General features: G+C 34.3%; 2 protein-coding genes and 1 pseudogene across 2 annotated transcripts; all 3 read left to right on the forward strand.

Moving 5' to 3' along the window:
* The first annotated feature begins 597 nt into the window (after positions 1 to 597).
* On the forward strand, positions 598 to 3,111 carry LOC146529578 (facilitated trehalose transporter Tret1-like). Its single transcript, XM_085201956.1, has 4 exons — positions 598 to 687; positions 1,063 to 1,198; positions 1,284 to 1,429; positions 1,933 to 3,111. The coding sequence occupies exons 1-4, from the start codon at positions 649 to 651 to the stop codon at positions 3,109 to 3,111; spliced, it is 1,500 nt and encodes a 499-aa protein (XP_085058082.1). The 5' UTR covers positions 598 to 648.
* A 675-nt stretch (positions 3,112 to 3,786) lies between these two features.
* LOC146529579 (facilitated trehalose transporter Tret1-like) lies at positions 3,787 to 8,925 on the forward strand. Its single transcript, XM_085201881.1, has 4 exons — positions 3,787 to 3,924; positions 5,665 to 5,800; positions 6,656 to 6,801; positions 7,285 to 8,925. The coding sequence occupies exons 1-4, from the start codon at positions 3,892 to 3,894 to the stop codon at positions 8,461 to 8,463; spliced, it is 1,494 nt and encodes a 497-aa protein (XP_085058007.1). The 5' UTR covers positions 3,787 to 3,891; the 3' UTR covers positions 8,464 to 8,925.
* A 678-nt stretch (positions 8,926 to 9,603) lies between these two features.
* Positions 9,604 to 12,624, forward strand: LOC146529580 (facilitated trehalose transporter Tret1-like; annotated as a pseudogene).
* The last annotated feature ends 2,050 nt before the right edge of the window (positions 12,625 to 14,674 follow it).

The raw sequence follows: 14,674 nt of genomic DNA on the forward strand, positions 1-14,674 counted from the left end.
AATTAAGATGAGGTTGTCGGGGTGCAGCAGCACAGCGAACCTCTTACTGTAAAAGCGGTGATTGTAGGTTGTGTTTCCACTTGGGGAATGTATTAATTATGAATTAAGAATTAATAGGAAGGTAACGGAGTGTCTTAACACTTAGTTCAATCTACCTACCATGCTGCTGCGCTATCTTGGCCTCGATAATCATCGTTAATCGATTATCAAATCATAGATTCGATATTATTTATTTTTTAATTATTTTTTGTATATTAATTGACCATGAGTGTGAAGCTATAGGTACAAACTACTAACATATTAATATTATACTTAAACTACGCCACAAGGACGTCATATTTATTTATTTATATATAGATATACTATAATTTTTATTATCTATCCAGATACAAATTTATTTTAGGGTCCCTTATCTGATTCGTTTTGGTGACGTTCACGATAATAGATACTATATCGCGAAATTATCTTTACAATTATTTTTGTATATTGTATTATGCTTTCGTCACCTGTCATATTCAAATTCAATGCCGTTTAAAAAAGTGGTTCTTGCAAAGTGATTTCCGTTCAAATGATATTCTTGACAAAATAACTGAATTAAGGACTGAAGAAACTGAACTGAAGCCTTTTTTCTTGTGTAGAGTCAGTGCTATGGCGGGTAGATATAAAATATCGCCGTTCATGAAACAGGTAACTTGTACTTAGTATTTTATAAAAAAAATCCCTTGTGTAGAGGAATTGTTTCACATTACTTTTGAAAGGCTAAAACGAAAAAGCCGCTTACGCTTCTTTCCGCATAGGTTAGAAAACAGACTGATCCTAGTGTTAAGACTTAAAACATTTCATTTCACACTTTCCGCCGAAGAGAGTGGGACATTACGTGGTGGGTGACGAAACTCAATTACGCGCCAAGTCTTGTTACCAGGCCTCAATTTAATTTCCCCAGAATTCGGCGGAAAGTGGGAGACACAGTGTCTTAACACTACCATCCCTCTGCCTAGCCTGCTGTGCGGGATACAGCGTGAAGCTGATTTAATTTACATTTTTTTTAAATATAATTTTCAGTGTTTCGTTACAACTGCTGTGGGATTGAATACCATAGGCTTCGGATGCAGCGTGGGGTACCCGGCCATCTTACTGCCGCAGTTGAAAGATGTACGCTCAGAGATACCACTGTCGAAAGAAGCTGAGTCGTGGATAGGTGAGGAATATCATATATATGCTATAAGTACCTTCTAGTATTAATATTCTTATATTAACAATATCTGAATTATTATTATTTACAGCGGCGATGCCCGCCCTGAGTATGGTAATCGGGAATATCATCACGCTTTTCATCATGGACCGGCTGGGACGGAAAATGACGCACTACACCCTCACTATCATTGCTCTCGTCAGCTGGTACATCACTATTTTTGCTACTAGTGTGTGGGTATGGATAAATATATGAGATGGTACCTTATAAGTGGTGCAGGCTGCAGGCACCAATCGTTACATATGTAATAGAAATTTTAAGTGAATAATAATAATTGGAAATAAGAACGAAATGATTTATCACTACTACTATACTTTATTTCTCTCTCTCCATTAAATGATAATTGCAGTATTGCTCATGTTTTCTGAGTTATCTTTTTTTTAAATAATTATTCTAAAAGTTACAATATCCCCGAAACAGATTTGCTATGGAAATAACCATAGGAGTATAATACTAATGTCTAAAGCATCCTTGTTTTGCTAATTTAAAGTAAAATGTTTGAGCACTTGGTTATTTTTGACTTTCCATTAGGGTGTTAAGTATGATGATACGTAAGAATATTTTTACTATATTTGTATCTAGGACAATTTAGTTTGTTTTTACTGGTTAACGTTATTTATAAGGACTTTATTAAATTCTATGAAACGATTTCTTAATTAAATATTTTCTTTGATTAACAGGCTTTGGTCATAGCGAGAACCTTCGTGGGAATAACTGGTGGTATACTCATAACGCTCCGATCAGTTCTCATCGGAGAGTATACGAGTCCCAAAAACCGTGGAGCTTTCCTCACCACTGTCTCTCTAACACAGACGTTTGGAATATTCTTTTCTCATTTACTTGGCTCACTATTCAGCTGGCAGAAGACTGCATTGATTTGTGCATTTTTCCCTTTTGTAAGCCTTGTTATGATCATGTATACACCAGAATCTCCAAGTTGGCTGGTGTCCAAAGGCAGATACGATGAATGCAGGGAAGTCTTCCGATGGCTGAGAGGTACACGTGAAGATGAAGAGCTAGAAGACATGATTGAAGCGCGAATTGCATTTGATCAAGCTGCTATTAAAGAAAGCAAAGATAACAATATTTGCAGAAAACTGATAAGGATTATAAGGAAAAAAGAATTTTACAAACCCATCATAATTATGATCAACGGTAATATGCTTATGCAATTTTCTGGCGGGACCACGATGGCTGCTTTTTCTACTGTCATCATCAGCCTGTTGATGGGACCAAGTGCGAACGCTCACTTTTGGATGGTGATCTTAGATAGTCAGAGGATAATTTGTAATGCTTTCGCAGTGTTCGTGATAAATAGAACTAAACGTCGAGTTATGTTACTTTCGACAGGAATACTGTCGATTGCTAGTCACGCTGGTATAGCAGTCTACGTATATTGTAAGATAAATGGTTGGAACTACGATGCTCTTTGGCTGCCAGTACTGTTGATCAATTTACAATACTTTGCTGTAGCGACTGGGACTGTGCCAGTGCCCCAAGTCATAGGAGGCGAGGTATTCCCCTTAGAATACAGAACGATCGGTGGTTTTATTAGTTTGACCACTGGATGTGGAGTAATGTTCGTGACTTTGAAGACGTTTCCTCAACTAATAGACAGTACTGGACTACACGGTACATACATAGTCTATGGTTCAATTTTAGTGCTAAACCTAATAATAATGTTAGCATTATTACCAGAAACTAAAGGCAAAACACTTCAGCAGATAGAAGATGAATTTAGAGGTGTGAGATTAAGATTAGACAATTTAGAAGAAAAACATTCGTTAAAGTCAAATTCAATAAATAATTATGAAAGGAAGATGTCAAATCGAAGATCTAGTAGTCCTACTGTACCATAATGTATATAACATTGTATTTTTTTACAATGTTTTTAAACACTTTTAGCAAATATAAAATATCTACATCTATTAGTTTTATTTCAGCAGACTTATTGAAAAAGAAAATCCTTGGAATTTAAAAAAAGAGAAATACTATATCAACATTTTAAAAGCAAAATTGGCACATTTTCTTCGGTTAAACTTTGTCTACCAAATAAAATAACTAAATAAATCAGCTTCACGCTGTATCCCGTACACAGCAGAGTAGGCAGAGGGAACCTAGTGTTAAGACACTCCCTTCCCCACTTTCTGCCGGATTCTGGAGGCATCGCGTGTTCAGTGACAGAACTCAACGTCGCGCTTTGCCTCGCCAGAGAGAAGAAATGGAAATATAAATTTAAATAAATATTTCATCTCCTCGAGTGGTGATTGAACTCACAACCAGTCGGTTTTACAGTCACACTTTGTGCCCCTGCGCCAAACCCGCCCTCGACAAAGTTGGCCAGATCAGAACGCTTGGATGCTTTCCAAGAGGCACGGGTTCAAATCCTCCTACATCACTACATTCAATTCTTTATACGTTATCTCAATTTTCTTTTCTTTCCGCGTTAGTGTGAAATAACACTGTAAAAATGTAAAACAACTAATCTAGTTTTTTTTTCACAATATTATGTAATTAACTGATAATTCGATATCAGGAGATTAGGCGTTTATATAAATAATAAAAAATAATTCATTCTGAAACGGAGGGAGGTGTGATGAAGATTCATTATCTATGTGTTAGTTAATTAATATTCAAATATGTGTGTGAAATGGACACCGTTTTATCGACAGGTAAACTTTAAATAATTTTAAAAAGGTTTTTTTGTATTACACCCGTACCCCGAACGTGCAAATTAAATGTTACATCAGAATTTGACAAATTAACAAATATTTATTATTTACGCTTAAGCTTGTGTATCTATAAGTGTCACTGTAAAGTTTAATCTAAATCCGTTCAGTAATTTTTGCGTGAAAGTGAAATAAACATCCATCCTGGCGAACTTTCACATTTATATTACTTTACGACTACTAAGTAATTGAGCAAAAATATTATATTATTTTTTAATTTTAAGCGCAGCCCAATTTATGATTAGAAACCAAATTATATTTACATAGATATATTATATGTGAATATTTTTTAATAAGAATTTATGACTAGGTATGTATATAGTTCTAAATTCTTAAATATTACACTTGTTCAAAACTAATTTTAAAGTTAACTTAATAATTAAATTTTAAATTTCAATTTAAGCATTAGAAATACATACTTATCTTAATCTTTATTTATCATAAACACAGGGATGCATAATCTTCTTTTATTTGTACACAAATGCACAGATGTCTATTTTTTGTCACAAATATTTTGCTATAGCGTAAAATATTTCTAACAAAAAAAATATTGTAATCATTATCTGACTAATCTATATATATAAAAGGACTTGTCCTCACTGACTGAGGTAAGACGCACGCACAGCCGTAGCCGCTGTGCGTAGAAACGAGAAATTTGGACAGATGTTTACTTTCGTAATCTGGACATCCACTAAGAAGGGATTTTCAAAAATTTTAACCCTGAAGGGGTGAAATAGGGGTTCAAAGTTTGTATGGAAAAAAAATTAAATCGGCACCGATTTTTATAAAATTTGAAATTTAGATTTTTAAAGGTATTTAATTGAACATGTATTTCTTGGTTTTCTTGAATTCTCCCCCTAAGGGTGCAAATAAGGGGTTGAAAGTTTGTATGGAAACATGTTTAAAACGCCACCGATTATTATAAAATTTTAAATTTAGACTCTTAAAAATATTTAATTGAATATGTGTTTTATGGTTTTCTAGAATTCACTCCCTAAGGGTGCAAATAAGGGGTTGAAAGTTTGTATGGAAAAATCTTTAAATCGCCACCGACTCTTAAACCACCGACTCTTTTAGACTTTTAAAAATATTTCATTAAACACATGTTTCTTGGTTTATTACCCCTAAATACGCAAGCGAAGCTGCGCGCGTCCGCTAGTTTAAGATATTATCAAATCATCGAGCAATATTTCAAATATTATCAAATCCTTGAACTAATTGTTATTAGTTATAAGGAAGTCGCTATTAGTTTATTTAGCACTTGACTTATATGGGAGCAGAAAATCTTCTTTAACTTTTACTTCACACAGCTTACATTTTGGAATAGATCTTTAGTTTCGTATCTTGCAGAGCGGTTATCTAGTTCCTTGCAGATATTATTCATCTCGGTAATTTTGTTTCTCCGGCATCGTTGTTGAATTTCAAATAAGTAAATGCAATACCAAGCCAAAAGATGGACAAGCCATCTGCATGTACCTATATCATTATTATCATTTCATCTCTGATAACAAGAAAAGCGTCTGAGCAGGCAATGTCACGAACGGTGGGCCTTAACACTAGTTTCCCTTTACCTATCCTAACATATGGGGGAATACACATTAACAGACACATTAACTGTAAAAAGCTATAGGAAATTGATAACCAAAGAAAGTACCTAATAAATGATATTTTCTTACATTTCAGTGCTTCGTCACAGCGGCAGTAGGACTAAATATCATCAGTTTTGGATGCAGCGTGGGCTTCCCCGCCATTCTCCTGCCACAACTAAAAGAGAAAGATTCTGTAATACCATTGACAAAAGAAAGTGAATCATGGATAGGTAAGATTGTTAAAAAACTGGGTATATGATTTAAATGAATTGTGCAATTTGTATTTGTGTATTTTTTTTCACAAATTACAGTTGGATAATATGTAGATATTAATATTTAAAAACTGAAGAGTTTGTTTCCTTGAATATTAAACGTTCCCAAGAACTATTGGTTTGATTTAAAAAATGTTTCGATGAAACATTCATGTGTTATGTACTTTATTTTTAATACATAATTTAATTCAATTTATAATAAAAATTATACAATCAATTAGAAGTGATTTACATAAATGGTAATGTGGCATTATCGTTTATGAATCAAAAGATAAAAAATGTCTATTTAGTTTTTTTTAAAGATATGAACTGAATAAATTACAACTAAAACATTGATATTTTCATATATTCTAGCTCTTTATCTAGTTGTTACTAATTGGCAATGAGTTTATCTAATTCATATTATTAAAAAACATTTTCTGAAATGGAATTTGAACCGACTATCATCTGATACAATCGGTTAGGTTCAAATTGCATACAATGTGTATGACGTAACACAGTCCATATAATTAATTCATAGAAAATCTTTAGTTATGGAACATATAAAAGTCGTTTTATTTGTCTCTACCATACTTTACTTAGAGCCCTATCCCAGATCCCTAAACATCAAGGAGGCCCGAAATAGTCAATGTGATTTCCCGCCAAATAGGCCCTAAATTCCACGTGTCCAAAGGATTAACAAAACAGTTTATTTTTCTATAAATAAAAATAAGTATTTCGATTAGTTCTTGTGTTTGTCTGAACATTCAAACAAAAATACTGGTAACCAGATTTATACATAAAATATAATATAAAAAAAAACCTTCTTTGCAGCGGCCATGCCTGCCCTGAGCATGCTTCTGGGGACTTTACTAAATTTGCCCATCATGGACCGCTTTGGACGGAAGACAACGCATTATACTCTTACAATATTTGGCCTTGTTAGCTGGTCCACCGTCATTTTGGCGACAAGTGTTGAGGTTTGTAAATTGCTATTCTGCGTTTTGTTAGAAAAGTAGAGAGTGGTGGATAATGCTGGATGATCATCATCTAAATCTCTCTTTGAATTAACAACAATGATATAACACCAATATCATAATTAAAAAGACTCCTTCGTATCTGCTTTTAGTGTAATTAAAAAAATATTTAAAATGAATAAATAGATTCTAGTCCCTTGGTAAGTCTATAATATGCTTAACTGTGCTGCCCACTAGTAAGCAGAGGGAACATAGTATTACATGACTCTACTGAATTCTGTAAGCATTGCGTGTTGAGTGGCGAAACTCAACGCCGCGCTTTGCTTCGACACCAGAGGGAAGAAATGAAAATATAAATTTAAATAAATATTTCATATCCTCGAGTGGTGTTGCACCCACATCCAGTCGATTTTACAGTCACATTTTGTGCCCCTCCGCCACGACTGTCTCTTGTCTAACTATAATCTTTTTTCATATCTTTTATAGGCGTTGATCATTGGAAGATTACTTGCTGGTATTTCTGCCGGTATGCTGTTAACATTGCGATCAGTCCTCATAGGAGAGTACACGAGTCCAAAAAATCGTGGAGCCTTCCTCACTACTGTATCTCTAACTCAAGGTTTTGGCATATTCTTCGTCCATCTCATAGGATCTTTGCTCAACTGGCAAAAAACTGCCTTAATTTGCGTGTTCTTTTCATTTATAAGTCTGGTCATGATCATATTCACTCCGGAATCGCCAAGTTGGTTAGTGTCCAAAGGTAGATATGATGAATGCAAGCAAGTCTTCCGATGGTTGAGAGGAAATGAGGAAGAAGAAGAGCTCAAAGAAATGATTGAAGCTAGAATTGCTTACGAACAAGCTGTTACAAACGAAAAGAAAGATACCAATATATTTAAGAAGCTAAGCACGGTCATACATAAAAGAGAATTCTACAAACCCATATTAATTATGATATTTAGCTTGAATATGTTGCAGTTCTCGGGTGGGACAACGATGGCGTCGTTCTCAACAGTTATTCTTGGGCTACTTATGGGGCCAAAAGCAAATGTTCACTTTTGGATGGTGTTCTTAGACACACAAAGAATAGTCTTTAACACGTGCGCAGTTTACGTGATCAACAAGACAAGACGACGAATGATGGTACTTACTACTGGCATCTTGTCAGTTGTCATGCATTTTGCCATTGCGATATACGTTTACGCCAGAATAAATGGGTGGGAGTACGACTCTATATGGTTACCAGCTTTGTTGATCAATTTGCAATATTTTGCTGTAGCTGTGGGCACTGTTCCAATGCCTCAAGTTTTAGGAGGCGAGGTGTTTCCCTTAGAGTATAGGAGTACTGGAGGATTCATCAGCATGACCGCGGGAAATGGTGTTATGTTCATTGCTCTCATGACATGCCCTCAACTGATAGACAAAACAGGTCTACAGGGCACATACGTAGTTTACGGATCGATAATATTAATTAACTTAATTTTAGTAATGGTAATGTTACCAGAAACGAAAGATAAGACTCTTCAGCAAATAGAAGATGAGTTCAGAGGAAGACCTTTGAAGTTAGAAGAATTGGAAGAGAAACAATCGTTACAATGTAATCCTGTAGCAAAATATAGACGGAACGTATCGGAGAAGAGTTTTGGTAGTTCCATAGCACTGTGATATTTTATATAGATAGTAATAAATATTAATGGATGTATTTAAAAGCTTAAGCGTCTAAGGCCGTGGCTTTACTTGCGTGGCTAAATAGATACATTAAGGATCGTATATGGCACATGGCCCATTCATTCTTCATGTGGGAGAAAACTCTGAACGCAGGTGAAGTGACATTACAAAACAATAAGGAAATAGTAGCCTTCCTGGAGAAATAGACAACTTAAGAAAATCTATTTACCTAGCAGTGGATCTTGAGATTACAGCGTTCAACCAAATCATCTCTTCTACTTTATGATGTTAGTGTATATATGTTAATGCACACTAAGAGTAAGAGACACTTAAATGTAAGGTAACTGATAATTATAATATGAGGAGGGTGATAAGAGAAAGGTATAACCTGGAAGGTCTGTAACATAATAAAGCTTTTAACTTTTATACTTAACTATAATTATTAGGTATGCTTATTTACTTATGACTCTCAAATAAAAGTATTTTTAAGAAATCTTTAGATTTTTTTATTATCTTACTTTTTAGTATGCTGTTCTAGTTTTTGTCAACCTCAGTGGTCTTAACACCTCTGATATTTTTCTCTTTGATATTTAAAATACAGAGAAATACACCAAAGTGTCATAATAAAAACCAAATATTTTCTTCGTTTGAATATTTGAATGCTATAAAATTATAATTATCTATCTAGGTGGCGTTAGAAAAGTTGATTACCGAAAACTACACTTTTATAATAATAACTAATATACAATACGTCGTCGTGGCGATGTAAGACAGTGGTGATGGTGGAGTTGATACTCATTCATTGAACACGCAATGGGAGACAGTGTCTTAACACTATATCTTTTAGTTCACCTGCATCGTAACGCTGCTTAATTTAATACGTGCAATAATCATAAAAATAACCAAAACAAACTACATTTTATATCAAAACTTAAATGAATAAAGAATTAATCTACTACAATTTTTTTCTAACCTCAATGAAAACGCAGTATTATGTATCTAGACTGATACCTAATTCGATAACTGATTTGATTAGGCGTTGATATAAATAATAAAAAATAATTCGTACTTAAATTGTCACTGAAACAAGTGCGATGAAGATTAATTATCTTAGTGTTAACTAATAAAAATTTAAACATGTGTATCAAATGGACACCCTTTTATCGACAGGTAAGTGCCTAGGAAGTATTAAGATACTCCGGTCCCTTTGCGTTATCTAGACAACTGTCGAATTCTCAAAGCATTACGTGTTGAGTGGCGGAACACAACGCCGCGTTTGGCTCGTCACTAGAGCGGAAAAAAGAAAATATTATTTTTTTCATTTCCCTGAGTCAAAATCGAACATAACCGTCCCGTTTACACTAGCACCTGGTCACCACCACGATGGCCACATATCTACCTTACTTACTAATCTAATTGCTAAAATTTCAATTCAATTTTTTTAGTGATGATCAAGAAAACAGATTATGATTTAACCGATTACTGTAAGATAAGAAGGTTATTGCACCTCCACGCGATCTCTGGGTAATAATGTGACAGACGAACAGGCGGTCAACAAAGTGATCCCATAAAGGTTTCGTTTTTTCCTTTTGAGACGGAGCCCTAAAAAAACTTTTGCCGGGGCGATAGTAATATTTTTTTACATTTCAGTGCTTCGTCACAGCGGCAGTAGGTCTAAATATAATTAGTTTTGGATGCAGCGTGGGCTTCCCCGCCATTCTACTGCCACAACTGAAACAGAAAAATTCAATAATACCATTGACAAAAGAAAGTGAATCATGGATAGGTAAGATTGTTTAAGAAAATGGGTTATAGCTTGAATTAACACTGCTTAAGGCTATTCACGATTAAATAAATGTTTATAGCTAATAATTGTATCAAATATTCAGCTTTAATGGTCGCTTAGAGAAAAAATCAATTTTGCTACATTTTCTACGAAATTCGCCATATAAACGTTCAGTAAGGATAGCAGATACGTTTATACGTGACGATACGTAATTTTCACAAAATAGATTTTCATGTTTATATTGTACTCTATCTGGTTGTTGCTAATTACCAAAGAGTCACTCTAATTCATAATATTCAAAATATTTTTCGAAGTGGAATTTGAACCGATAATCATCTGATACAATCGGTAAGGTTCGAATTGCGTACAATGTGTATGACAATTATTATAGATAGAGGCATCGCAATCGAAAAATCGTTATTTATATTAGCAGTGTTTACTACACTTCATCTAAAGCGCGTATCCACGTCCCCCAACTAGTCTTTAAATTGCTACAACGTATATTAATTTGTTACAAATTTCTCGCCAACTACCCCTCGAATTCCAATGTGACTAAAAACCTCTGCATGTATCACATGCAGAGGTTGCATGCACAAGCCATCACTGGGTTCTATCAACCAGCACAATTAATTATTTATATATTTTTGAATGAAATCAACTAATGAACAAATAAATTGAAAGAAATAGCTAATTGTCTATAAGCTTGAAATATTATTTAAGTTTAAAAAATACTGAATTTGGTTTTAGCATAAGTAACGCTCATATTATATTAAAAATAAATATTTTCTTTGCAGCGGCCACACCTGCTCTGAGCATGATTCTCGGGACTTTACTAAATTTGTCCATCATGGACCGCTTTGGACGGAAGACAACTCATTATACTCTTACAATATTTGCCCTTGTCAGCTGGTCCACCGTTATTTTAGCAACTAATGTAGAGGTTTGTAAATGGCTATTCTACGTTTTGGTAAAAAATAGAGAGTAATGCTTAATATTGAATTTATTTTGCATCATTTAACTTATTTACCACACGGAGAAAATATAAATATTATAAATGAAAAAACCTTCGTATCGGATTTCAATATTATTAAAAGATTAATCAAATGAAATAAAATACTTTTTGTTTCACGATACGTCTTTAATTTACTTAACTATCTGTTATCCAACTATAATCTTTTTTATTTCTTTTCCAGGCGTTGATAATTGGAAGATTATTTGCGGGTATTTCTGCTGGTATGCTGGTAACATTGCGATCAGTTCTCATAGGAGAGTGCACGAGCCCTAATAATCGTGGAGCCTTCCTCACTACTGTATCTCTATCTCAAGGTTTTGGCGTATTCTTCGTCCATCTCCTAGGATCTTTGCTCAACTGGCAGAAAACTGCCTTAATTGGCGTGTTCTTTTCATTTATAAGTCTGATTATGATCATTTTTACCCCAGAATCGCCTAGTTGGTTGGTGTCTAAGGGTAGATATGATGAATGCAAACAAGTGTTCCGATGGTTGAGAGGTAATGAGGAAGAACAAGAACTTAAAGAAATCATTGAAGCTAGAATTGCTTACGAACAAACCGTTATCAAGGAACAGAAAGATATCAATATATTTAAGAAGCTAAGTGCGGTCATACATAAAAGAGAATTCTACAAACCTATATTAATAATGATACATAGCTTGATTATATTGCAGTTCTCTGGTGGGACGACGATAGCGTCGTTCTCAACAGTAATTCTCGGGCTACTTATGGGACCAAAAGCAAGCGTACACTTTTGGATGGTGTTCTTGGACTCACAAAGAATTATCTCTAACCTGTGTGCAGTATACGTGATCAATAAGACGAGGCGACGAGTAATGGTATTAACTACTGGCATCTTGTCAGTTGTCATGCATTTTGCCATTGCGATATATGTTTACGCCAGAATAAATGGATGGGAGTACGACTCTATATGGTTACCAGCTTTGTTGATTAATATGCAGTTTTTTGCTGTAGCTGTGGGCACTGTTCCAATGCCTCAGGTTTTAGGAGGCGAGGTGTTTCCCTTAGAGTATAGAAGTACTGGAGGATTCATCAGCATGACCACAGGAAATGGTGTTATGTTCATTGTTCTTATGACATTTCCTCAACTGATAGACAAAGCAGGCCTGCATGGCACATACATAGTGTACGGATCAATAATATTAATTAACCTAATTATAGTAATGACAATATTGCCAGAAACAAAAGATAAAACTCTTCAGCAAATAGAAGATGAGTTCAGAGGAAGACCTATAAAATTAGAAGAATTAGAAGTAACACAATCATTACAATTTAATCCTGTAGCGAAATAAAAACGAAAAATGTCGAAGATAAGCTTTGGTAACTCGATAACGCTGTGATATTTTATATCCCACATTTTAATAAGTGTTTAGGGATATATAAAAAGCGTACCATTTACTGAGCATGTGTAACTATAGCTTAAGTTCGAAATGAATATGCTCATTGTTAGCAATGCTTTGACTCACATGCTACTATGTAGTAATGCTCAATAATAGCATGCTTTCATGCTAGAACTGAGCATAATATGTAACTTGCTTTAATTACGACACCCAGTGTGTTTCATAATTTCTGTAAATAATGGATGGATGAGAAGTACTAGTGTTTGTAGAGACATTGAAAAACAGTTTTTCTTGTTGTCAGGAACAGAGAGCGAGAAACGCACTCGGTTCACGAGGGTTAATTTCTTTTCTTTGGCTATCTTCATAGCCAGAGCACTACGTTAAATTCCTCCAATATCTCGAAAACTGAACAGTGACTGGGAACGGAGTATCTTGACGTAAGGTTCTGTAGTTTTGGTATACTTGTGTATGTGTGTATGCTAATAAATCACGTATCTTTCCCAATTACGCTTAGTAATAAAATAACTCATGAAGAACGTGTGTCTTTAGACGTCCCGAACGTCTAACATCACAGTTCCTCTTTCCTACCTCGTATATACGAGATACAGGTAATCTAAATGATAATAGCTTTATCATTTATCTGATAAAAGAACATCCTTATAATAAAAAAAATATGTAATAATGACAAGCCGACATATTATAATTTCCTCCAAGACACTCACTGTTTAAGATAATCTAATCTGATTACAACCGTTTACGATGAGTACTACAGATTCTTATCATAATATCAACAGGTAATATTTTGCAATTTTGTTAAAAACATTACTAAGCCTTTTAAATGATTTATGTTTTTTGGTGAAACTTAGAAAAAAATGGTATTTTTAACATTACATACAATACCTATCGCTACAAACATATATGTAGGTACATTGTACATATTATCTTTTGATTGACTTAGAAGTCTGTATCTTTCTGGGCTCTAAGGACTGATATTAATGTCAGCTTTATACCTCCACGCGTTCCAGTGAAAAAAGGTCTTTATCGATAGACCAATAGACGATAAATTATCTTAGGATTTTTTGTGGAGTAAGGAACAATAATAAAAAAGCAATATATAAGGAAGCGATACTTATAAAATACTCAAGCACTTGCCTAGGCTGATGCATCCAGAAGTGACAAAGTGAGACGTTATTATATGGCCACATTCTCTGGTGTCTCTGGTGTCGAGGCAAAGCGCAGCGTTGAGTTCCGCCATTCAACACGCAATTCGGCGGAACGTCTCCAGAATTCGGCGGAAAGTCAGGAACGGAATATTTTAATACGAGGTTCCCTCTGCCTACTCTGCCGTGTGCGGAAATCAGAGGCATAGCAACTCATTGTAAACGCGGTCGTGAGTTCAATTCCTACTTAGGGGGAAGATTTATCTTCATATATTTATTCTGGTATTATTACTAGTGGGTTATCCCACGCTATATCTCCAGAATTGGGGGGTTCGTAGGGAACGGAGTGTTTTAAGGAAATTTCCGGCCGACTATCTTGCTATATGCGGGATGTTAATACTTTTTTACACTCACACTGTACGTGAAATAGTATGTAAACTTAATATTTTTCAAGGTTATCTTGATCTTGCTCACTTGCTAATACTATATTAGCATATCCAGATAAAGTCTTACATCTAAATTTAAGATATCAACAACATCTATGAACTACTAATTAAGTTAAAATTTTCTATATTTTTTTTTAGTATTACACAATTTTTAAGCATGTAAACATGTGAAACTTCAACATGTAAAATATACTATTTTATTTATTTTTTCTTTTCTGTGTTTTAAGCATTAATTTTCAAAATATGCTTTTTCTGTAACAAAATTTAAGGGACCCGTATAAGATCTCTTGGTTCTCTGGCTGCCCGTATTTGAACAAATATCACAAAAGACCAAAAAAATATATATTTTTCATAAAAATTTAAATAAAGAACAAATGTAGTTTTCTTTTTTCAAAATATAGATGAGAAGAGATAGTATTAGGTAACTAGCTACTGATAATTTTA

The sequence above is a fragment of the Heliconius melpomene genome, chromosome 18 (genome assembly GCF_056956725.1).
Source record: "Heliconius melpomene rosina isolate 202511_hmr_F chromosome 18, ASM5695672v1, whole genome shotgun sequence".
In the NCBI taxonomy this organism is placed as follows: domain Eukaryota; kingdom Metazoa; phylum Arthropoda; class Insecta; order Lepidoptera; family Nymphalidae; genus Heliconius; species Heliconius melpomene.

Coding starts and splice junctions, on each gene's coding strand:
- LOC146529578 (XM_085201956.1), top strand. CDS start 649: ATGGCGGGTAGATATAAAATATCGCCGTTCATGAAACAG. Junction 688..1,062: donor TATCGCCGTTCATGAAACAG/GTAACTTGTACT, acceptor TATAATTTTCAG/TGTTTCGTTACAACTGCTGT. Junction 1,430..1,932: donor TTTTTGCTACTAGTGTGTGG/GTATGGATAAAT, acceptor TTTGATTAACAG/GCTTTGGTCATAGCGAGAAC.
- LOC146529579 (XM_085201881.1), top strand. CDS start 3,892: ATGTGTGTGAAATGGACACCGTTTTATCGACAG. Junction 5,801..6,655: donor AGAAAGTGAATCATGGATAG/GTAAGATTGTTA, acceptor CCTTCTTTGCAG/CGGCCATGCCTGCCCTGAGC. Junction 6,802..7,284: donor TTTTGGCGACAAGTGTTGAG/GTTTGTAAATTG, acceptor TATCTTTTATAG/GCGTTGATCATTGGAAGATT.